The sequence below is a fragment of the Poeciliopsis prolifica genome, unplaced genomic scaffold (assembly GCF_027474105.1).
Source record: "Poeciliopsis prolifica strain line A6 unplaced genomic scaffold, Auburn_PproV2 SCAFFOLD019, whole genome shotgun sequence".
Lineage (NCBI taxonomy): Eukaryota > Metazoa > Chordata > Actinopteri > Cyprinodontiformes > Poeciliidae > Poeciliopsis > Poeciliopsis prolifica.
Genome location: NW_026562394.1, coordinates 5,448,083 through 5,474,285, shown reverse-complemented (window position 1 = coordinate 5,474,285; position 26,203 = coordinate 5,448,083). Strand labels below are relative to the sequence as shown.

General features: G+C 39.2%; 1 protein-coding gene across 3 annotated transcripts in view; it reads right to left on the bottom strand.

Annotated features, from left to right (window-relative positions):
• LOC129368621 (seizure protein 6 homolog) overlaps nt 1–22,364 on the bottom strand; it is a 104,938-nt gene extending 82,574 nt beyond the window's left edge. For all 3 annotated transcript variants that reach the window (XM_055043670.1, XM_055043671.1, XM_055043669.1), the window contains exon 1: nt 21,958–22,364. In XM_055043670.1, coding sequence (XP_054899645.1) covers nt 21,958–22,042 — 85 coding nt within the window. In that variant the 5' untranslated portion in view covers nt 22,043–22,364. The remainder of the gene's footprint in view (nt 1–21,957) is intronic.
• Between the last annotated feature and the right edge of the window lie 3,839 nt (nt 22,365–26,203).

Genomic DNA, 26,203 nt, shown 5'->3' with positions numbered 1-26,203 from the left:
AAGGGCTCTCATTACCAACATGTACATGTAAAGCTGCTCAGTGCTGCCTGAAGCCGTCTGGTACAAAAAAAGGGAAAAAACTAAATCGGGTGCTGCAGTGAGGATGATGGATAGCCTTGTCCGAGATACAGATGGCTCCTGCAGGAGGGGGTCTGGTTCCCCTTTGGGACGAGTCAGCCAAGCTGAGGACCTCACGTTGACAGCCAGAGGCAGTGCAACAAAACGCACTGTAGACACATCTTAAACAGCTTGGAGAACAGGCACGTCTTTAGGAAGCTGTTTTAGAGAAACACAATCAATAAAACACACTAACAGCATCGAAATGCATGTAAACCAGGTAATGGACGTTCATGCTGGAAAGTGACATAAAAAAAGAAAAATAAACGTCTAGATTTTATTGTCTGTTAAGTCATTTTATTATTATTATGATTATGCAACTGCATAAAAACTGCAGTATGACAAAAAGATGTTTCTTGTCTCCATGTTCTTCAGTCCTGCCCACCTATTACAACAATAAGAAGCAACACAGATCATTTAATTTTATGCTCCCCTTCAATTTAGTTTTTCAGAATTTTTGACCATAAAGTACATTTACTCAGACAATTTTGCTTATGAAAAAATTGCACCTTTTTTATTGGACTGACAAAAAAAAAAGAGAAATTAATAATCACATTCTTAAATAAATCTGAGCACCAGATAGTGATGTTGCTTTTGCCTTCACTTCGAAGGCAAAAGTACTAAGGCAGTGCTTGATAGAGTGAGTGATCATGGGAGAGGGCTCCCGAGTCTCTTGTCTTTGTGTCCTGCCCTTTGAATAGGCCTTGCCCTCCTGGTTCTCTTGGCCCAGAGCTCGCCTGTTGGTACAGGTGGAGCTAATCACACATTGTGACACAGAGTCCACCTGGAGTCAGGTCTGAATAAAACATGCAGGAAGAAAAAAAAATGCAATCAAGAGAGGGCATCTGCGGCCCTCTCCTTCAGCTGCTCCCAACACTCCAGCTATTCGCCACATGTGTCCTCATACTAATGACAAGCCTAAAAGGAGGCAGAGGGCAACCTCTTTTCATAATCAAAGTGTTTTTATTCATAACATGTCTATTAATTAGTTTGGAATCGTCGGCTCCATGTGCTCTGGAGAATTTAAATTGGCTGAAGAGGATTTGCCCTTCCTCTTTTGAGCCAATGATTTCTTGGCGAGCCTTTATAATCAGGGAGGGACAAAGAGGAGGAGAGAAAGAGACAAGGAGATGGAACGAAGATGTGTGTACGCGTGTGTGTGTGTGTGCGTGTTTGTCCGACCCGCCTTTCTTTTTCTTTCTCCGTGAGTGACTCTTGCGAATCTGTATGGGGCCACAAAATTGAAACTGTCAGTAGCATCTGCTGTGAAGCACTACGTTTAGGTCGGTGTGTGTTTTATTAAAGTCACTACACAGGCAGTTTTTGGGGTTATGGCGGATTTCCAACATCCAAAGGAGATACTCGGATGTAAAACAAAAAATAAACTTCAGAAAATCAAAGAAATTAAACAAAGCAGACAAAAGAGTCAAAAAAAGATGAATTGATATTGCATTAATAGTTTGTTTTTGATTAATATAACAATAACTGCAGTACCCAAAGAGAAATAGTCCTCATTTAAACATGGCACTAATAACTAACAAGCGGATTGTCACAATCAAACCAGCTCTTTTAAATTTAAGCCCTATTTTTTGGTGTTGTTCTTTATTAGGTTGAAACAAAGGCTTAATCCAAGATCTGCCTTGATTTTGCCAATGTGATGCGTTTATACGGTGTAGGTTGCAAATATATCGATATCTCCATCCATTACATCCATTATGAAGCAAAAACTGCTCACATACAAAACATATCAGAACCATTTCTTTCAATGTGTTTGTAAAGTAGATTAGCAGTGTTATACATTGACTTTAACAAATAAATAGGTTTACAGAGAATTTATACTTGTGACTTGAGAAAAAGCCAATTAAAAATGTTATGACCTCTCAGGATTTTGTGTTATCCACTTAAATCCTTTACCAGCGGTTTCCATGTATGTATATATATGTGTAAGCTATAATAATTGACCTGACAGAGATAATTAAACATCTCCTCAAATGTCCTAATCTGTGTTATCTGTTTCACCTCCACATTAAATAAGAAATATACTTATTTTGACAGAGCTCATTAAAAAAGCTCTTAAGTACCTTAGTCGTGTGAAGTAAAACAACCTGGTTCATAATCTGCTTTCATTCACAGTAATATCCTGGTAAAAGCCACAATAATGGACCCCTCACAAACAGCCTGTCTCCTGTTAGGGCTAACAAAAAGGCGTGCAGTATTGACACTTGTCAAGACATAATCAGCGATGATGTTTTAGTCGCGCTGGAGTATGAAACAGGAGGCAAATTGCTCGCTAATTCTCATTTCACACTCCCAATGTGAAATCAGCCAGGCACGCAGAGCATCGGCTCTTCTAACATGCACAATGGCCTGGCCTGCTGCATAACGCCAAATTATCTTTCCCTTGGCTTAATTATTCATTAGGCAAACATAATTAATTTAAGAAGCTTCTCTCACAGGAAGTGTTTCAAATAAAGGCCAGGAGGACAGCTTTCTGCTTAATCATTAACTGAACACAGCCAAGAACCTGCGAGGGTACGCATGCCTTGTTGAATAGAAATAACAGGTGCCAATTTGTTATTTTGTCGTCTTTTCTCTCTCTCTTTCGCTCTCTCTCTCTTCTTCAAGTACACTATTTTCAACTGAAGGTGAGCACTGCAGATGGCATAAGCTTTTGCCGCCTTGTTAAAATCCCAGGATTTTGGGATGGAAAAAATGACAGCAACGCAAATAGAATATGTTGCAAGTAAATACTTGCACAAACGTGAACACACCCTCATGGTACTATGTGGTTGAAAATGTTTTTTGTTTCAAATAAGTTTTTTATTTCTCTATCGATACAAAATTCTACAAATGTACTTTCAAGGTGAAATTTTCATTTCATTCAGAACTTTTTGTGAGTTCTGAATGTTTGCTTGAAGTCACAAAATGATGCTGCCACCACCATGCTTCACTGATGGTTATGTTATTCTATCACTGAAGTGCTATGAGGTTCTTCTGCCAAAATTACTTTTCAGAATTTCAGAATGACTCTTATAAATCGAAATAAAATATTGCCAAGTTGTTTATGCTCCATTGTATTCTGGCTAAAGACGTATAATAGATTTGATTGCACTGGCTCTGTAGAGCCAAAACAGCGATGAGTAACATTAAGTCTTTTCAATGTGAACCAAAGCTTGTTGAAATTGATAGGAATGTAGAAATCACAAAGGTAATGAAGATGAGGAGGAAAGAGTTGGCCGCTGAAGCTGGTGTTTATATCGATGGCAGTACCAAAAGGTTTGTTATTATTTTAAAAATCTGCCTTTCTCTGATGTTTCTCCCAGCATCTTCCTGTCACTGCCAGCGGCGGGGACAGGTGCTTTGTGGATAAAAACTGTCTGCACACCACTTGGTTTTAGCTTGCGACGGTAACATCCACCTTTTAGTTTCTTCATTAGTTTGCTCGTACAAATGCCTTAGAGTTTTCTAGAAAGAAATGTTGAGAGCACAAACGCGGGTCCTTTGGAAGTTGTTTGGCTCTCTCTCACTGTGCTTTTCTTTTTTATTTCATGCGATTGAAGTGATGCAGACTCACCTCACTATTTGCATTTTTTTTTTAATTACAGCCAACAGTGATACAATATGGCATTGTCTAAATTAACACCAGTCAAATGCAATATGATAAACAACGTGGGAAACCATGGAGACCTTTAAGATAGAAAAAGCTCTGAAACCTTGTTTCTCACTAATACCTGCAATTTTAACAAGGGTGTAAACTTTTTATATTCACTCTATGAATTTGTTAAAAATCCTATCATTACATTTTAAACGAAGTGGCAATGTTTGTATTTTCTAAGGTTCGACTTAATGTTTTCTTGACCCTCTGGATTTCAAACTGGAAAAGGATTTTCTTCTCTTCCCTACAAATTCGTCTCCTACTTCACACGTTTAGCAGGAAAAAATATTGCCCTCATTACACATCCACATGCACACGCACACACACTGGATCCGCAGGCTCACACAAACAAACTTCGCCCTTTACACTCCTCCTTTATCTTCCTTTTCCTTTCCCTCAATCTTTCTGACTCCAGCGGAAGCATGTTAAGGAGAGGGAATGGGCTTTGATGCATCTTCCCTGTGATTCCAAGCCTTCAGATCAAGGGGCTGTTTGTCTTCAAACTCACCAAATCCTCAAATGGTCCGAGACAAAGAGCAAACACACCGAAGCGCCTTTCCATATTCATTTGCGTGATGGAGGATCTGTCGATCATGGATCGTTTTTTTTTTTCTCTCTCTCTCTTTTTGTTTCTGATACATAACTTCTTTTAATCAAACACATCCTTATCAAAATTTGTCTTATGATTTTTGATGATATATTTTCCAACACTGGTCAGATTGTGTTACCTATGACTAGAACATTTTTCAAGAAAAGTTTTTCATTGGATCACTGACTGCATGAGAGCAGTATTCACACATATTACCATGGAAACTACAAGATTATTTTCCCCCTAAGATCTATTAAAACTCCTCTATTCAAGGGACCTATTCACAACTCAGTGAAAAGAATGAATCTGACTCCTGTGAGCATCATCTGACAGTAAGTGTCTCCATCAATAATTTTTCATCCATCAAAAGAAAAACCCTATATAATTGATTTCTTGATTTGGTTTGTTTGAAGGAGCACAGCATGTTGAATTTATCTTTCAGATGTCTTTTTCATATTTATCAGTAAATGTATCTTGTCTTGAAAATTGAGGTGTTTTTACTTGTACTTTGCAAAAGGGTTTAAGCCGCTTCAATCTTGGTTGCAACATTTTGTCATGTTGCAACCACAAACAACAGTTTGTTCTGTTGCAGTTTTAAGTGATTGACTGACACAACGTAGTGAATGTTTTTGAAACGGAAGGAAAACGAAACATGTAAAATCTGAAAACTGCAAATAAATTGCAGCTCTGCCACATTTACAGTGTTGGTTGCTTCTCTGATTGTTTCTCTTTCTGCACAGCCTGGAAGTTTAGGTGGATGAATGTGTTTAGATTTCTTTTCAAAATGTTTACTTGTTGAAACCCATGTCAGATATTCTCTTTATTTTTTCTGTTGCTTTGCCACATAAAATCCTAATGAAACACACTGATGACAAAAATGTTGAAAAGGTTTGAGGAGTATGATTTCATATCCAATCATACAAAAGTAATGATTGCACATAAAAAATTAGCAAGAACAAAATATGTTTTGATGGTGTTGACACACTTAAGCAATGACAAACCTGTAATTCCATCTACCTTTTGTAAGTGAACCTTTTCACTTATTTTTTTTTTTCTAAGTAATGACAGACCATAGCAAGAAACAAAATCAAGCTTTAGAATGTGTTTGAACTTGAGCCTTCAAAATTGACTGCATATTTGCCTTCGTAATCAGTCTGGAGTTACTGGATTGAGCCTTGAAATGAAATGTGCACTCGCAAATCCCATTGGCTTATAGGGTGACAAATCCGGCTGACTTGAAACCTTTCTCTTATCTCTGCTTTCATTTACAGCTGAGTGCAGTAAATACGGACAAATCTGGAGTTAACTTTGTTAGGGGTTTCGGAGGTTAAAGCATGGGTGCGGTACAAAGAGGGGTCCGGATGTGACCTCCTTAGTGCACCTGCACATATAACATAAGATTCTAAGACACCTGGGTCATGTACAAACAATAAAAAGGAAAAGGCAGTGAAAAAAAATAAAAAAGTATCCAAAAATCACTGCAGAAGTTTGATCCTATTTCCTTGGCAGTCAGAGGTGTGGAAGAACTACACAGAGGTTTGGCTGCTGTAAAAAACACAAAGGTCTTTCAGTAAAAGGGGATGATTTCAAACTAAAACTCCCCCAAAAAAATCAGACTGAAGCAATAATCTAACAAGAACAAGACAGATTTGACAAGAATTGATTGCTTCCAAAAGGAGAAGGAAAACCCAGACGTGAACTGAAGGAAACAACCAATCTCTGTTAGTTTCTTGTTACTTCTCATTTTGTGCACAATTTGTGCACTACTGCAAACTGATAATGCAGGAGTACAGATATTGATATATAATCAAGATTGCAATAATGCTTCTCAGGATATTTTTCTCATTTTTAAGATGATTTATCATTTTTAAAATTTAGGCATCCGATGGTTTGGTGTGCAACTGTTAAAAGATCAGACAGAAGTATGAGTGGACCATGCAATTTGACAAAATATTCCATCTAGCTCCATTTATCTCTCTCTCTTCATTCTCATTGACAAGAACTGTTATTGAAATGACAGTTATGCAGTTTTTGTAATTTGATCATTCGAAACTTAGCATAACACTACACCATGATAATTTTATAATAATTATTAATTTCACATCCTACTTTGCATCCCCACAGCGTAAAACTGACACAATGAATAGAAATAGCAATTTCCTTTCTTTCACAATTATGCCCAACTTTGTTTTGTCCAATCATAAAATCCCACGAACACTTTGCGAGGCAACGTAAAAAAAAAAAAAAAAAGATGTTAGTTGAAATAGAATTATACATAAATTTTACCGACATGGATGTCAAACATTTGATAGAGCACCCTTTATCTTATTTCACTCCTCTGACCATGCTTTTAAAATATTAAATACACTGCTGGCTGACTTGCACCGCAAAAACTGCATTACTGTGAGCTGCCTCCCGTCTCCGTGCTACCTTTCATCGCTACCTCGAATGTTCATCCACATGCAGAGCTGTGGCTCCTGGAGCGCCGCCAGCCAGCGTCCGCACAGCCTCCCCGCAGAAACAGCTTTGTCAAACTCAGTTAGCCGCCTCCGAGGGGAAACACCTTTCTCCACAGTAATACTCCAGCTATTCACATCATGCCCCCGCCTGCGCCTCAGCCACCTCATCAATCCACACCACAACAAAGGTAAACAGCCTCGCACCTTCCACACAGAGGCCCGCGTCGCTTTGTTGACATAGTGTTCGTGCACAGAGAGGGAGCAACTTGCAGGACAGACTGAGCTTCATTTACAGAAGGTAATTGCATTGGAGCCAAGTGGTGCACTTTGTGATGAGATTTTTTTTTTTCCAGCTTTGCCAAAACCTTTCCAACTCTCTCAATTTGTTTACCTGCCAAATGAAGCTTCTATGACAGGGACATATAATAAGTTCAGGTAAACACAAACATGTCACCTTCTAGGCGGAATGGTCACCGCCATTGACAGGTTATTTTCCAACAGGCCCACTTATTGTGCACACCTAGGCATGAAATAACATGACACTTGTCTGCTTGGGATCAGCTAACATGCTCTGAATGAAAACACTCATAAATATGAACGTTTTCCAGGTTAGGGTTTTGAGATGTGTTGGGTCCTTCATGCTCCATCGGTTTTGGTCAGGCGCTCTGGATAAAAAACATTCGCCAAGTGCTTCAGGTTCTACCTAACAGAATAAAGATGAGCCAGCGTGTTTTGAATTTCTTCTCTGCATCTTATCTCTTAGATAGTGGAGATTCAGCCCAAGGTTTGTAACCAATTTCTTCAGTGAAATGAAAAAACTATTTCTGTTATAAAAAACTGTCAACAATAACTCAGTTTAAGAAAAAAAAATATTGATGTGGAAATCACTAATAACTGGCATGTTACAAGAATTATACAATATTTTTTTTTTATCTTAGACTTTGGAATGTGGTCAGCCAGTCGGAAGCATTTAATATGATCATCATTTTTTTTTTGTGGTCAATGAATGTACCATATCAAAATGCTAATGGGTCATATTTATAGTTTGGGAAGCTCTAATTTTGTAAAGATTCAAAGTTAGCTGTCGTTAGCATCACTGAGCTTTTTAAAGCTGAATTTGCTCTGCTAACTTGACAGAGAGTATGGATAGAGACTGGTGCTTGGTGTCACTAGCTTTGCTAAGTGCAAGATCATTGACAGGGCTGAATTATTCCTAAAATATATCAGATACTAAACTTGACATAGAGTTTTGACTGACTTTTTATAAGACAACCATTAAAGCTTAATCATAAAGTTAGCACCCACTGCAGTGAGAATTCTTTAAACACATAAAACCTAATTGTTTTACAAAGTGTGTACTTGTGACAACCGGAAAATACAACCAGTGTATAATGTAGCCCAAACAGTCCTTTACTGAGACTCGTTGTGCAAACTGATACACTGTGACAAACTGTGTAGCCCTGACTTTGAGCAACATGTGTTGTTAAGAACTTTGCATTCTGTTTATTCTAAACAGAATGCAAAAACGAGTCCTTACATATAAATGAGCAATCGAATGTAAATGAGATCATAGACAGGTGGCAAATTTCCATTTCTTGCCCCATTCGCTGGTTGATGTGATGCACATAAAAAAGCACAAGCAAACAACAAGCAGTTCTGATAACGAAGGATAAAAAGGATAAAAGTCCATGCATATATTATTATTTACCATAATTTAAGAGTTATGTTAACATTTCTGGTTTTCCAGTTATCATATTTTAGGATACTGGTAAAAGAGGTGAGAAGTGGGAGTGCCTTTGTGTTAACGTGTTAAACACAGTCACATTTAGAACTTGCTCTCCATACATTACTGGATATGCAGAGGGTAACTATTACGTCTTTTGTAAATGAATGAACAATTATTACAGTAGTTCCAAATAATGTTTTTGGAGTATGTGACCTTTTTTTATCTAACGCTTTTAAAGCTTATTTAAGTGTTGTCTTACAAGCTTACACCTGACTTATGTGACATTATCAAAAGATTAAAATGTAACTAATTTGTTTCTAATAAATGAAAGTTTGTCAAGTTGGTTTTTCATTGTTTTTCACAACCCCATTTCCCTATTGCTGGCGAGTCTATAATGATTCCTAGGTATTAAAGTTCTTGTACTATTTCTATTTAAATCAGACATGAATTATAGCCTCTCTTCTGGGCATGAGCCAACATTGGTGGGCATATGAGTGTGCTGATATAGCTAACCAAACAGAGAAACAGCAGTGTTTGTTTGTTTTCTTAAGAAAAGCATATTATTTGGATTTGCGGGTGGATAAATTACATTATGCATTTTCAAAATTAGAATTTTCTATTAAGCACCGTGGGCCAGTCTGAGACAAAATGTCAATGTCTGGTTTAAAATGTCGACTCTGTAATAGTGCTGTTTTATTGGTAATAGCAGCACTGCAGAACACAGGATGCTTGCTCTCTCTCTGTCACACAAGCTTTGACGTCGCCGCTGTTCCTAAAATGAATAGCCACAACCAGCTTACATCTGCACTAAAGTAAAGTTTAAATAATTTAAAGTCTGATAATGAATCAGAGCTTTTTCCTCTGCAGTATTACCTTAAAAAATCTATTATTTAGCTACAATGCATTTTGTATGACAGAAAGCTTTACTTAAACCAGGTAGTGGTCTGAATAATTGGAGGGCTTGTAAATCATGAGATTGAAAACTGGCCTCAAAATCCCTGATTGGTGCATCTATAACTCTGATAACAAACAATGCCAGAAAAAAAAAAGAGAGAAAATCAGAAAAAAAAACAATATCCTGTGTTTGGAGATAACAAAAGACAGAAATTGTGTACCAGAGTGTCTAACATACTCCTTATTGCAGTTTTCCTTGCACATACTAAATTCAGCATTACTCCTTTTTTGTAGTGATGAAAATCACTGGATGCAGCCGAGCAACATGAGCAACACAAATGGAGAAAACCTGTGAAGTGTGAGAGTGTGTGTGGTGGCAGCATGGACATTTTCTCAGAAAATGCCCCCAGAAGATCTTTTACAGAATATTTCTCTCTCTCTCAAAGCTGCTTACAGATAAACATTGGAGTGTTTTGTTCTCCACCTATCGGGTTCAAACATTTTTTTTAAAAAAAGGAAAAAAAAAATCTTTCTTTGCTCATAAAATAATTGAAAAAAAAACACCCTAGAGTTAAAAAAAAGATAAATCTTAGGTGTTTGCTATGTTTTGCCTCACAGTCAGGAATGTTTACAATGTGCAAGCTGATGAGGGTGGACTCTGGGGGTTTGCTGGGCAACAGACACCGCTATTAGTTTGTTTTAACATGTGAAGAAACACTTCAAAATCTGGAGTAATAAGCAACATTGCGTTACACGGTGCTTGTTGTTGCCGTGTAGGCATATTTCGTTTTGCTGCTGGAAATATTTGCGAATTCAAATATTTAGAAGAATAGATCAGAATTGAGCGAGTGTAGAGCAGCATGAATTTGCCATGATAACCTAAAAATTGACTGGAGCTGTTCACTTCAGCTACACTAAAATGAAATTGTGCCAAATATGTTAGTCAATATTTATTAATGACCTAAAACTGCACTGTTCGTGTTTCACTTTTAATTTTATTTTCTTTTGCTTCTCCTGCCTACTTTGCTCATCTCATAAGCTGTCCCACCTGAACCAAGATAAAAGGAGTGATGGCTCAATACATTGAGGCCAGAGGCATTTCTCTATTAGGCACCCACACTTTTGAGATTACATTTGGATTTGACATCAGAGTGATGTATGTGTTGTGCAGCTGGATCATCAGTATATTGCTTTAGTCCCATGCTACTTTTTCTTCCAACTTGACTTTACTGCCAAAAACAGAGAGGATGCACGTGTAGCTTTCCCACCAGACCACCTCACCACTCTGCACGGCTGAAAAGGAAGAATCATGGTGCTAAATAGAAAGCTAGCAAAAGATCTAACACCAAAGCCAACAAATATGGTTTTCAAATTTGAAATGCCTACAAAATTTTATGCTTGAATGTTAGATATACTTCAACTATGAATAATTTACAGTTTAATCCTTATTACGCTTTGAAATGTCTTTAGTTAAAAGGTCCTCCACTGTTCACTGCATAATCTCTTTCCAGACACTCCAACCTACTATTTCTACAGTTCCCTTCTCCTTTTTTTTTGTGCTCACATCCTGTCTGTCTACGCATCTTTTCACAATTTGATTCTGTGAATTTCATCTTTCTTCACTGTGTTCCAATGTTTACAGAAAAAGCAGCTGTCATATCGAGGTGTCTGCATCAGCCTCCGGTGTGGTATCTGTAGATGCAGTGTTCATTCCACGAAGCTGCCTACGGATTATGCCCTGTTAGTCTGACACTGCTTGTGCTCTTATCATCTGAGAAAGGTAATGCGGTATGCTGACACAGTCTGTAACTTCAAATATCCATACGTGGCTTCAGCTACATATAAGATATCTCACATCTGCCTTCTACTCATATTTAAATGGTTAAATTATGGACAGCTCAAAGAATCCTTAAACATAATTTTCTCTGATTGAACTCACTTAACCTATTGTTATTTCAATTCCATTCATAGCGTTCTATAAAACAAAAATTTTTTAAATGCTGGGCTATTTTTGTGCATGCTGAGTAAAGCATTCTTTAATATATATATCTTTTTTAAATAAAAGCAAAATATCTTTTTTCTTACAAGTTATGTCCTCTTTACCCTTTAATTTGATTCTCAGAGTGAAAGAGACACTTTATTGGCTGCTGCCCGAGCCTGACTGTGTGTGATGTCTGAACTGTCCGCTTCACTCAAACAGCTGTCTGTGTTTGAGAAAAGAGTGCAGAAGGCAACTGAAAAGAAAGGTAATTTAGCAAAGTGGGTCAAATTATCAACAAGTAACATAAAAACAGAGATGTGACTTTCTAATATTAGCAGAGCACTTCTTCTAACTGCTCCATAAGAAAATATTCTCAGCAGGAAGAGATTGTAACTAACCAAGACTATGCGATCTGTTGTACGTTCGGCTTTTACGATGGAAACAAACGAGTGACACCACTTTGTGCTTTACTAATCAATGTAAACAAGCCATAACAAGCTTTTACGTTACTGTCACAGCGAAAGCACCAAATGCATTTGTTATATTTTATATTTATTGGTTATTTGATAGGGACCAATACAAGAAACATAAATCAAGGCAATCCGAAGCCTGCATCACGGTTTTCATATCCACAGCTAATTCACAATACCCGTTACACTTCACCATCCCAAATCATGTACAATAGGCTCAGTGAGTCAACGCGAAAAAGCACATTGAAAAGACAACCAATTTTTTTTTCAAATTACATGCCGAATCCAGTTCACAAGGAAATGGTACATGGTTTTCAAAATGACTTCATTTACAACTCTAATTTCCCTTCTACCAGGTGAAAAACAAAATGCATGTCCATAGTCTAATACGGTCATGGAGAAAAATCATTTTCTGTCCACTTCACAGCTATAGGCCACTTTGAGGTGGCCACACATAAAACCACAATCAAATACATTCAGGTTTTGGTTGTAACATGAAAACTTGTATAAGGATTCAAGGGGTATAAATAGTTTTGCAGGGTCCTGCATAAAAACAACTAATACGACACAAGCTAAACTAAATGCAGCCTTTTCAAATGCCTGTGTCCTAATTTGCATTCCTCTACAGGGAACTCCAAGTGGTCACTTTGTCATCTACATCATGCTATTTTCTTCTACTAATTCATTCCTAAGAATATCCTTCCGAAATCTGCTCACTCCTCTGACACATGCGGCGCTGAACACAATAGGCTGGCTGCTCGTCACCAGGAGAGAAGCGGAGGCAGACGACGGATGCCTTATACCTGACAGACAGTTGTCTGGCCACCCTGCAGTCACCGGGACTGACGGGGCTCGATATCCTGAAGATGGCGGTCGATGTTAGAACTTCTAAATTATACACAAGGTCCTCTGTGACATGACTCTAATATATCTAATATATAACACGGCTTGCAGTCGCAGCATGAACCTCTGCTCTGTCTAAGTCGTCTGGACTGGAGGCTTCACTCGTTCAAAGCGCTCAAAACTGTCTGTGTGTGACGCCTTGCTTCATTTTAGACAGTTGTTGAAACTTGGATGCTTTTTCCTTACTGCAAAGAAGTTTTACTCTTAAAAACCACACAAAGGGAGGTGAGAATGAAGTGTAAACTTAAACTCTTTTACAATAATGTTTCGAGGCACCCAGAAGATGTTCCTTGCTTATGTTTGTCTTTGACTATTTTCAATTATTCGCAGAGCCACTATCCGCTTCCTTGATCTAGCCACAACATTGTTATCTTTCTCTGCTACTTATAATATGTTTACTCATCCTGATGAATTCAATTACATCTTTTCAGAGGAAATTACTGTGGGGGTGGCTCAGCCTGTCAGAGGTCAGTACCAACGGTGAATACTAAAACCAGTCCCCCTCCACCCCCACCACACCTCCAAACACATTACACAGCCTATTACCTGCTGCTTTCCACACAGCACTCTGCGACCCCACATATAAGCCTTTTCCACTGCCACAGATGAAATGCTTTCTAGATGGGATCTGGCATGAAGAAGACGGGGATGAGAGCCGGAGCTGTCCCCAGGCCTAAACGTTTCAGAGAGCCATCCCCACTGCAGCGGCAAAATCCGCCACTCCCGATTAGGGAGGTATATACACGGCCAGGCAGAGCGTAAAAGGTGCAGAAAGGAGGCTTCGCCCCGGGGGAGGCTATTGCAGCTGACTTCTTTATTTTTTTTTTCTTCTTGTTTTTTTTTTAATTTATTTATTTATCTCGACGACTGTTCAAATCAATATGGCACAAGGCCAAAGGCAGCACAGGTTACAAAGGAAGCTCGCGACAGAGTGACTTAACAAAGAGGTTGACGTCTCTTCTTCTGGAGTTTTGTGACAGGAGCGCTCCTGACTTGGCATAAATTAAGCGTCGATGTCCCAAAGCCAATTTAACAGGACGCTGCTTCTGAGTCTGCGACTGTTCCTGCCCCAGTCCCCTACTTTTCTTGGAGGGACGTTTTCAAATGTGGGGCATCTCCAAATGTGGCCCCTCCCCGTCCTGGGGAAATTATTCCCCTTTGCTGAGCAGGCTGACAATTTCATTGTGAACCTGTTCCATTAAATCTCTGAAGAGATGATTGTGTTGAGACAAAAACAAGCTGTTGGAGGAAGTTCTCACATAATTATCTAGATGCAGAAACCCATTTCGGCTCTATCAAAACTGTCAGACTGATTAAACAAACCGGATGGGAAAAGCTATCAGGAAAAGAGCCTCTTGCTGTCCTCCCTCTGAAGGGTTTGCTATTTATAAATCGTTCCTTTTTTTTTAGGTGTGGCAGTAAAAATAGTGTCGAGTTTACGAGAGAAAAACAGACAGGCCAGCATGCTCTAAGAACAATTTTACCTGCTCCAAACATGTGGTAAATGGTAAGTAATGTTCTTCAGTGTTGGCAAAAGTATATATACCCTTCTGCTTTTTCACACTTTGTCATGTTACAACCAATATGTATTTCAGTTTTATTCGACAGATAAGAATGAAGCAAACTTTATTTTGGTGGCTTTACAAGACAAAACCTGAAATGTCTGGCATGAGTTTATATTTATCCTCCCAGAGTCAATACTTTCTGTGGACACCTTTGGCTGTAAGGAAAATCTTTCAGAATGTTTTTTCTAGATAAACATCTTTTCAAATTTGTTCAAGCTCAGCCAAATTTGATGGAGTCTTGCCATCAAATTGTTGGAGGGGGGACTGAAATGAACTTAATGAACTTGTTGACAAGTTCATTTAGGTCTAAACTGGTTCTAAGGTGGTTCTAGCACAGAAATATCCAGATCCAAATCATTTCCACTATAGCTCTACTAGTACTTTTAGAGGCACTGTCTGGAAGTAATTTATTTATTTGTTTATTTTTTTTCCAAAACTGACCTATATTTAACTTTGTCCATCATTCTATCAATCTTATCGCTGTCTCTATGGGGGAAAACCTTCCTCAAAGGATAATGCTGCCACCACATGTTTCAGGTTCAGGGTTAGTGTATCTCTACACAAGCTGTTTGGAACAGAAAGTGGAATCTTAAAATCATCTGATCAAAGCAGCACCTTTATGACCTGATATAAACTTTAAATGGGACTTCTTGCCATGAGTCTCTTTGGCGATTGAAGCTCTGCCACGTAACCTATTGGACGTTTTCTTTGCTTTTTATGATGTTGTTTGTCCACTAATGTTCTCTAACAGACACCTGCATAGCCTTCACTGTTTTTAAATAAAAATTGTAATGAATTTTATTTAGTAATCTTAAATTAAAGGTGGCAGAAAATATATGCACGCCATACTTTTCTGCTCTGGATTCGAAAAGAGTTTTGAAAATCATGCATCCTTGTTTACACTTTGCAATTATCCATAGCTTTTTCTGGTCTAGCAGAGAAAACTGAATGAAGTTTTAGCTTGTAGTGTGACAAAATATTATATATATATATATATATATATATATATATATATATATATATATATATATATATATATATATATATATATATATATATATATATATATTAGCTGTATGCCAAGAGTGAGCGAGACATCGACTCACTGATCCACACCACCAGGATCTACAGCACGGACATTGGGATGTCATTCGGACTAGAGAAATGTGGTCGGCTGGTCACAAAGAGGGGGAAGGTCATCCACACAGAAGGGGTCTCACTCCCAGAAGGAACAATAGCAGACATAGAGGACAGTTACAAGTACCTAGGTATACCACAAGCAAATGGTAACCTCGATGAGGTCACAAGGAAAGGAGCCACAGCTAAATACCTCCAACGAATAAGGCAAGTCCTGAGAAGCCAGCTCAATGGCAAGAACAAAATCCGTGCGATAAACAGCTATGCCTTGCCAGTAATCAGATACCCTGCTGGAATAATTAGCTGGCCAAAGGAGGAGATAAAAGCCACAGATATTAAGACCAGAAAGCTACTAACAATGCATGGAGGGTTCCATCCCAAATCCAGCACGCTGAGACTGTACACGAGCCGCAAGGACGGAGGCAGAGGACTAGTGAGTGTGAGAACCACTGTCCAGGACGAAACAACTAAGATCCATAAATACATCAGGGACAAAGCCTCAACAGACAATGTGCTCAGTGAATGTCTCAGACAACAGGGAACGGAGGTTGAGGTGCCAGAGATACCATCATGGGAGGACAAACCCCTACATGGATGTACCACCAGCAAATAACCCAAGTGGCTGATATCAGTAAATCCTACCAATGGCTGGAAAAAGCTGGACTCAAGGACAGCACAGAGGCCCTCATCCTGGCAGCCCAGGAACAGGCCCTAAACACCAGAGCAATAGAGGCCCAGATCTACCACACCAGACAAGACCCAAGGTGTAGGTTGTGCAAGGAGGCCCCTGAGACAGTCCAGCACATCACAGCAGGGTGCAAGATACTGGCAGGGAAAGCGTACATGGAGCGACATAATCAAGTGGCAGGCATAGTGTACAGAAACATCTGTGCAGAATATGGACTGGAAACCCAAGATCAAAGTGGGAAACACCCCCAAAGGTGGTGGAGAACGCCAGAGCTAAGATCCTGTGGGACTTCCAGATCCAGACAGACAAAATGGTAATGGCGAACCAACCAGACATTGTCGTAGTGGATAAACATCAGAGGAAAGCCGTTGTGGTAGATGTAGCAATACCAAGTGATTGCAACATCAGGAAAAAGGAGCACGAGAAACTAGAGAAATACCAGGGCCTCAGGGAAGAACTGGAGAGGGCCTGGAAGGTGAAGACCACAGTGGTGCCTGTGGTCATCGGGGCCCTCGGGGCAGTAACCCCCAAACTGGAGCAGTGGCTACAACAGATCCCAGGAACAACATCAGACATCTCAGTCCAGAAATGTGCAGTCCTTGGCACAGCCAAGATACTGCAGGACCCTCAAGCTCCCAGGCCTCTGGTAGAGGACCCGAGCTCAGAGGATAAGAACCACCCGCGGTGGGTGAGAAGGGAATTTTTATATATATATATATATATATATATATATATATATATATATATATATATATATATATATATATAAAATTAAAGTGGTATGAATGTTTTTGCAAGAGTTTATAGTTCTTATAGTTGCTTCTGTAATGACCTTCTAAATGTGCAACTGTCTGGTCACTAGGACAGAAATCTTGTTGTAGAATAATATGATATTCAAGCAAAGCATCTATGAATAGGTGAAGATTATATTTTCTAAGCTTTATCCATATTCCAAAGCAGCTGGAATTGTATTTGCCACAGGTCAAATATCTGATTTCATTATGCATGCATCGACCAAGATGATGGGGGGGGGGACGGGACAAATTATGTCCATAGTGAAGCATTTGAATTTTAGACCTGAACTGTGTCCTCTGTAAAGACTTGAGGTACAGCCTAATTTGGTAAGTACACCGAGGCTTCTATTCTACGCTTATGAAGTAACAATCACAGCAAAGCAACGATAAAGATCCGGAAAGATCCTCCCCAAAAATAGATTCTCCTTGGCAAATACAGCGGCAAACACTTTTGAGGGGGAAAATTTATGAGGCAATGAGTCAAATTAGAATGCATAGACCATTCTCGCAGAGCGGGAGAGACATTTGCACATGAAGAGTTGAAAATGAGTCGCATTCAGCCAAGCTGTGAGCTCCACCTAGGAGGCAGTGAAAGGGACCGAGACAGGCACAGAGAGGGGCTGAGGCAGGCAGACGCCAAGCCTTGAAGAGGGGCATTCTGGCATAATGACTCTCATTTACCATTGACAGGCCTTGGGAAAGTTAAACTAATTATGACGGCACACAGATGCTGAATAGCCCTTGATGAAGTTAATAACTGGCAATCCGACAAACAGGTGTTGAGTGATTTGTGTTGCCTCCCCTGAAATTATGGGATGTTCGGATTTTTCCAGGAGATGGCTCAAAGCAGCAATCAAAACGACAGGAAGAATCATTCTGGCAGATCTTTTTAACGTTGGTGGAGCCTCAATAAAGGAAGACTGTAAGCTATCGCTTTAGCCTGCCATGCTAATGAAAATCATCTCTAAAGAGGCGTTCATACATGGGAACAAAAGGACCTTCATGAGGTGGTAACAGGTGTCAGAAATACACCAGAAATTCTCTCCATCCTTTCTCAATTCAGCTTTGCAATGGTCTTTGGTATGCATGTGTTTTATACACCTCTTCCAACATTAGTCTGATGCTAAATTTATACAGATTTTCTACATTTACAAAAGTCCTAATAGCATTACAATCAAACTCATCACATTTTTAAAGTCAAATTTAAGGACTGTTAGAGGATTAACATAGGATTACCCAAAGCCGACTACCAGTGAGGTCATATATGTCGGTCTGTGCTGTCCTTCCTTATAAGAAATTCATCACATATCATAAAGGTTTGAAACAGTAAAGATTTATTGAACTCATATTTTACATTCTCACATGTCAAGGAGAAATCTAGGACACAAAGAAAGGCTTCATCTAAATCCCCACATCACTACATGCCTTAGTTAACAGGTAAACACATTTTTTATGCATGAAGGCAGCAGTCGAAGCCGAAGGTCTTCAGATTTATCCATTAACAAAATAGTTTGCCCTCTGAAAGGATGCAGATATATCTATGTTTGTCTCCGTATTTTTAATTTAGGTGTTTGCCAAGTTCCTGTCCGTCCATTCTGTGCAAGGCTGTTTACTTTAACCTCTTTAAATTCAAGCTTATAGGCATATCAGTGTGAATTTGCCAACTGAGAATGATGTGTAAATTGGCATTTTCATAAAAAAACAAAATCAAAATCAAACATGTATTGACTGCTACTTCTACAGTTCATAAATCAAAATTGGCATGACATATCATAATGCATATAAATTATGCTTTTTAAAAAAATTTTGTTTACAAATTGATGCTGAAAAATTATCTTTCTTCTTCACTTTTGACTTTTCCCTTCAGATGTCGCCACAGCGAACCATCCGTCTCCATTCAGTTCCATCCTCTGCATCCTCCAACTCGCTTCATGTCCCCTCTGACACATCTCCCACTCTTATGGAACAAATTGTATGCCAGAAAATATACCCTGCGCATTTTTGCCATTACTAACATGCTGTTATATTATTTCCACTGTATCAAAGATTTGTACATTTTAATATTTTCGACACACACAAGAGACAATATATGCTTAGGCACAAGAGGATGTGCAAAAAGCTTCCAGAAACATGATGGAGCCACACTGCCATTTCCATGCAACACATATCAGAGTGGAAGGAAGAAATAAATGGCAATTCCTGCTGAAAGGCATAGAATCGTGCAATCCAGTCATGCTTGAATACAAATTTAGAATTACGAATACAATTAAACTATTTATTTATTTTATTTTCTTTATTTTTTTTTTTTTTTTTACAAAAGAAAAACATCCAACAAAAATGAAAACCTGTTGAATTGTTTTCCTACTGATGAATTAACCACAGCAGGAACATGAGGAATAAGTGGGATCTGGTTTGTTTGTTCAAGTTCGATGAGAGTTTTCCTGAATATTACAGGCAGGACTGGAAATTATGACAGGTTTGCTCAGTTTTTCTTACTTTCCTTAAGCATAAAAAAAAGAAATACTGGATGAAAATGTTAATGACCTCTAAAAGCAGAGAAAATATTGCCGTCTTCATAAAGACCCTCTTTCCGACAGAAGTCTGTGTTTTATGACAAATTCTCACACGTCGGTCTAATCCGACATATTGAAAAATATGCAAATATCCTGTCAGCCACAGAACATCAATTGCCTATCATTTTATTAAGCAAATGATTAATTGTGAAATTAGTGAAAATTACTCAGTTTGCATTGTATTTTTCTTAACAACATAACGTGAGAGTACAGCATGCCGGTGTAAAAAAGTGATCCCGTATCGCCTGGCCCACAACCCCTCCAAAAATATCAGACAGTCAGTCAGTCAGTGTCTGTATTCCCTGCTGGGTAACAGACTGAAAGCAAGTTTATAACAACAAGGAGCCCAAATGAGAAATTAGTGCCTATTCTGAGTTGAAACGCTAATTATTCATGCAGATGAGTATTTCCATTAAGACCTTTTGACAGTGATAAATCATCAAACCCTGTGGGTCCAAAAATTAAAATGCCCACTTCAGAGAGTTTATCAAAGTGTGAGTGATTGTTTACTAAGCATCAGCCCAGAGTTCACTAATGGAACACAGTTAGATATTATTTTGCTCCAAAAAAATGATAGGTTGTGCATTTGTCTGTGCTCCTGTCTCTGCAGCCTTCTACCTCGCAGTGCTGTACGGCATTCCGCTGCTGAGCCTGTGTTTGTTCGAACAAGTTAATCGACATTTAAACTATTTAAATCCCTTCTCTGTGTGTTTGCTTCTACCCTAAATAACTTGATTTGCCTGCCTACGCCTCTGGAAGTCTATTCTGCATCAATGCAGCCCCGACTCCACTCCACCATCTACTCACTTAAGTGGCGTTCTATTTAGAGAACCAAATATTATCTTAGGCTGCCATGAAATTGCAGCTCATGATAGTTTGAGGAGTCAACATTTTATTGGGAACGTGTGTTGGTAACCTTTATGAACCTATTCTAGGGTTTTAAGAAGTGATAGTTGCATGTTACTCCCATGTTTTAAAGTCCATAAATGAGAAACAATCAGCATGACTGGAGTTTTCTCCATCTGCAGCTCCTCCGGCACCTGTTGCTGTGCACTGCCTGTCAGGTGACTGAAATAAGGTTTTTTAAATATTATTTTTCTTTTTTTTGTTCTTGTGAAAACTGAAAGGACACAAAAATGTGTGTTAAAATCACTGTAATAATGAATACATCCGAATTGCAGCAGTGGAAATAATTGTATTTTAATTTGAATGTTTTGAATCAAGGTTCTTTATATATATATATATATATATATATATATATATATATATATATATATATATATATATATATATATATATATATATATATATATATATATATATTATGAGACCTTAAAATTTACACTCAGGCTTGTCACGTTTTAAAAGTCTCTATTCCTATAATGCTCGCTTATGTACAGATCAGTGAGTACATTTCAATAGACGAAATGTAATTATTATGCGTGGAGCTCGATCTGTAAGTTGTAGTAAAAAAATAAGTCAGAGTTAAGAAACTGCCCTCTATCAAACAGATTTGTCTTTTTTTGTCACGTTTCACTTTGTTTTCAAGTTTTTTTCAACGCTGAAATGCTGGTTTGTTTTGACTCAAAGTCAATCTGTGCTGATACTTTACAAAGCGCATTATGGAAATCCCGTCGACTGAAGCATGGTGATAGGCAGAAACACAGATGGGGCAAAAAAAAAAGCAAAACATAGTTACACTGATGAAGAGTGGAAGCGGATTCGGACCAGTGGGAAATAATTAGGACAAAACTACCGCGCGCGAATCTGTTGCCGCTTCCCCACTCGACTGCGTAAAACAGCTTGGTCAATAATCTTCTGCAATTCCAGAGGATTAGAGTCTTATTAAGGAGCGCCGTCTGTCAAGTTGGACCCTGAGCAGCCAAACAAAGTCACTTCCTGGCTGCGCTTTCAAAGGGAGAGACGAACACGTAAAACGCGCGGCGAGGTGATCGTTACATTACCATGGTGGTGTTGGCTTTGTGAGAGTCTTACTAAGTCCCCCCCCTCCCCCCCCTCCTCTTCCTCCCCCCTGGGGCTGTTTTCATACTTGTGATTAACAGTAGGCTATTACTGTTATGTAACCGAGTGCTGAACTCATTCTACCCTCCGGCAGAATGTGAGGGATCCATAACTTGTAACTGGGCGCATCCCGAGAGCCGCGGGACTCATTATAACATTTCAAATGTTGCAAGTGGCGCTTCAGATTGGGAAGGCAGTCACTTTTTTAAAAGATACTATATTAAAGTCTTGGACGTCTAACATGCGCACTTGTAGATCCGGACGTGGTGAACCGGATGCTCCTGTCCAAGCACTGAGCTTGTTGTTGTTGTTCCCCCCCCACCACCTCTCATCGCAGAGACCTTCGCAAAAAAAAAGTGCGAGCTATTAAAGCCAAGTTCTTACCTTCCCCGTGGATTTGAGCGGCGACAGCGGCGAGAGCCAAAACGGCGAGGAGAGTCTGAAACTGGCAGCAGCGTCTCATGCACATGTCGGCGAGGTTTGTCTTCCCTTCCCGGCGTGAAACTGAGCGTCCGTGTGTTGCAAAAAATAAAAAAATAAAAAAAGAGAAAAAAAAAATAAAAAAACAATAACAGAGGTACTTCCAGTGGCCGGCGGACGATAGAGAGAGAGAGAAATAAAATCTATATATGTAAATATGAGCAAGGCGAGGATTTGCAAAAGCCGTTCTGCTTCCTGGAATAATTCGCTGAGTGAAGAGGGTCGGGAATAATCAAGTGGATCGCGGAGGTCCCGTTTTAATTTGGACGAGCGGTGAGCGGATTCCTGGCTGTGGGAGCTGTCGGCACAGAGAGAGAGAGAGAGAGAGAGAGAGAGAGACAGAGAGAGACAGAGAGAGAGAGAGAGAGAGAGAGAGAGAGAGAGAGAGAGAGAGAGAGAGAGAGACAGAGAGAGAGAGAGAGAGAGAGAGAGAGAGAGAGAGAGAGAGAGAGAGAGAGAGGAGGCAGTTCAGCACCGCGGACAGCTCCTAGCGTCTGCGAAAGGAACCGCCTCCAACAACTTAGTCAGAGGAGTTAAAATTTAAAAAACAAACATTCCGCCCTGTTTCTTAACTCTGCTGTTTAATGTGATCAAGCAAAACGATTTTTTTTTCTTATTTCAATCTGCTTTTAATCATACAGTTATAATCAAGTAGAGCAAAAGCAACCAAAGTAAGTTTTTGTTTGTTTGTCTGTTTTGGGAGCTTTTCATGCAAAAGCAGTCTTATGCATGCGTTTGAGATCAAGTTTGAGACGGAACCAGTTTTCCTCAATATCCGACATGACATCTAACTCACATCAGTTAGAATCACCAAAGTTGTATTTACTGAATGCCAATTAATCTGTTTTATTATTATTATTGGTACCATTTCCTTTACTTTCTTGAAGCTCAAAGGTTTGCCTTTGACTTGAGTAGAATGTCTTTTTTTGGCATCACCCAACAAGCTTCTCGCAGCAGTCTTTTGCAATTTTGACCCGTTCTTCTGGGGAAAAGTACTGGTGTAATCAAGTTAGATTTGCAGCCTGTGTGTTTACTGTCAGTGTACATTTTTCAGCAAAACTAAAAAAAAAAAATCACAGCTGGATAATATCTTTAAAGAAAATAGTCCAGTCTGCACATGTCTTCTAATAGGACTATGACATTTTTTATTTAAATTGTGTTGCAGAACAGGCTGTGATCATTGTTGTGTTAATAGGACCTTTCGCTGTGCTACTGTATACTGTATACAGTCACTGCTTTAAGATGCAGTAGGAGGGCTTGGACATGTTCAATAGAAAAAAAAAGGTGGGGGTTAAACAAAAGATTCTGCCAAGAAATCCGATATTGATCCTGGCGAAGTCCAGTTATATTCTTGTATGCTATGCACTGTTGTCCACACCAGCGTTAAATTGAATTTCTTTTTTCTTTTTTTTTTTTTTTCATTTCTAACCCTAAATTTATCACATACAATGATGACTATTTATTTCACCTCTGAACTACACAGAAGCCAGGAGAGCGGCTGAGTCGATTTTTTTTTCTTCTATGTCTCTATAGTTCAATTCTCAGTAAAGCGTAGACCACGCTGTGCGTGATAAGCCCCACAGTGAGACATTCCTCAGGTGCTGGAAATAACCATGTCTGTTAGGTCACTTTTCTGTCCCCCATTTCACATTTGGTTTATGTCTCAGGACTGTAACAGTTTGCCACGGAGCTGTATGTGGCCGCTGCCTTCTAATGAATAAAGTGGTGTTGTTAAATCGGTGGACTGTGAGTAAACCTGTAAAATACAGCGGGCACGCCAGCAGCCAGAGTCTGAGTATCATGTAATGAACAACTAGAGGGGGGAATAAACGGCAACCTGGACTACAATCGCAAACCTGTGTACTTTTTATTAGGATTTTACGTGACACAGCGTAGCACATAATTGGGAACTGAAAAAATCATTTATGATTTTCAATTTTCATTCACATGCAAGTCTTATAGAAGTAAAAATGAGAAAATAATTGTGTTTGGCCCGTTAGTCTATGTTTTTGCTGCAGTTCTAGCTGCAAGTCTTTTGAGTTAGGCTTTTGCCAGAACATCTATGGGCTGAAGTTTTATATACCGAGTTTAGGTTTCACGGAGTTAGAGACTGTTTACTAACTGAGTGACCTCTAAAAGCGTACACCAAATTTGATGTTATTTAGGAGTCAGAATGCGGTGGGCTGCATAGAAATCCACACCAACATTTTCAGTTAGGAAATCATGTATTATTTTACACATACTTCATAGTCATGATGCCCTTTGTGTTGCATGCAAGTAAATTGAATTTTGTTTTTGCAACGTGACAAAACCTGAACCTTTTTTAAATGATATGAAGCCTTTGCAAGGGGCCAGATATTGTGTTTAGGACTGGAGATGAGAGGACTGTGCCTTCAACAACATCAGGCTCCTGAACTGCCTCAAACATTAGCAGTCTGAGCTCGTGTTATCCGCATGACTATTGTATAATACATTTGTAGAAAGATTCTTTTCGAGATGGTTTGGCAAACAAATAGTGTGTACGCTGCAATTTCGGAGCATAGCCTCAAAAGACTAAGGCTGTAAAAGGGGGGGAAAAAAAGAAATCATTTCAAGAAAAGCACGACAAGAGATGCAGCAGTGTGGGAAAGAAAGAAAAGTTTTTTTTTCTCTTCTTTTTAAAACATGTAATCATCTAAAACTGCTCTAGCAATGCTCGAATCTAGCATCAAATGCCCGTTCCTTAAAAACCGTTAACAGGATGAGCTTATTGGCTTGTGTGGGCAGAACTGTGTCAGACTGCTGCAAGGGAAAAAAAAAAACTCCTACAAGCACCGAAGGTCAGTGATTGGTACATGCTGTGGGTCCACCTCTGACCTCCATGTTAAGTGTGAGCATGTTGGAAAACTAAATGAAGCGTGAATTACTGGTCTCCAAATGTTGTAACAAGCCTTTCGTTCGTTAAGAAGCATGACGAAAATGAAATGTGCGTAAAGTTAAACGAGCTTGATGAAATCTGTTTTCATCCTCTGTGATGCGAATGTTAGATATATTATTAATATAGCATGTTTGTCATTGGACCACTTCTGCTAATGTAGGTCACCTTGTGCTGTTATGTTAGAAAAAAAAAAGGTTTAATCTAACCAGTAAAATAATGGGTCCCTGCACACTTTTCACCTTGTCGGTAACTTCTGCTCAATTCAAGCATTAACACTATTTCAATATTACTTCTGTGGAGAGAAATGAGAAGCAAACTGTATTATGTATTTTTCCCCAGGACTGCTTCTCTGTTGCCTTCTTGCACTCAAACAAAGCGAGTTGGAGTTGGCCAGCCCGTATTCACGGGCAGTTTTGCAAGGCATTCAAAGACATTGTGAAAATGAAAAGCGTTTCAGGGGCAAGAGACATGCTTAAGGCAGGACTGGAGAATAAAAGCACCGGAGGAGAGCAGGAGCCCGCCTGCATAGGAGAGACTAAAATATGCATGTGTAAGCAGGTGCTATTTCAAAAAGAAGACCACTAATTCTAAAAATAAAATGTGTCCATTGGAAGCAATAAAAATGTACACCTGTTTTACTCTACCATAAGCTATACAGGATGGGTTATCATCTGTCAGCCCTCCTCCCCCCAAACCCCCCTCCCCCGTCACACCTCTGGGAATCAGCAGCCTGGAAAAAACACAAATCTTATTCCGGAAATATTATGAATTTCATTTCCATTACATGTAGCCCTTTTCTTTTCTTACACTATTTTCCCTTTTTTTCTCTCTCTGCCTTCTTTTTTTCCTTCCTTGTGTTGACATTTCTCTCAGGTTCTATTTGACTTTGTTTCACTTTGCCTCTCCTCTGTTGCTGTGCCAATTGTCTCTCTCTCCCCCTCTCTTTTTTTTCCCTAAAATTATCTCAGTTCCCCCATCCTCCCTTTTCCTTCCCACATTCCCAAATGTGGACATCGCTTCTTTGCATCACTCCCATAACTTCCCGTGGCCTGACTAAGAAAAAGAAGAAGGAAAAAAAAACCTCTAATAGTGCAACCTTCTCCTCGGTGAAGCTCGATGGAGCCATAAAGCAGCCCTGAGGTCTAGTTGGCAGCCAGATGGTTGCAGTCGAGCTTTCATTCTGCTAATGGGTAGGGGGGGTAGAGCAGTTAATGAAAATCAAACCCTTGAAAT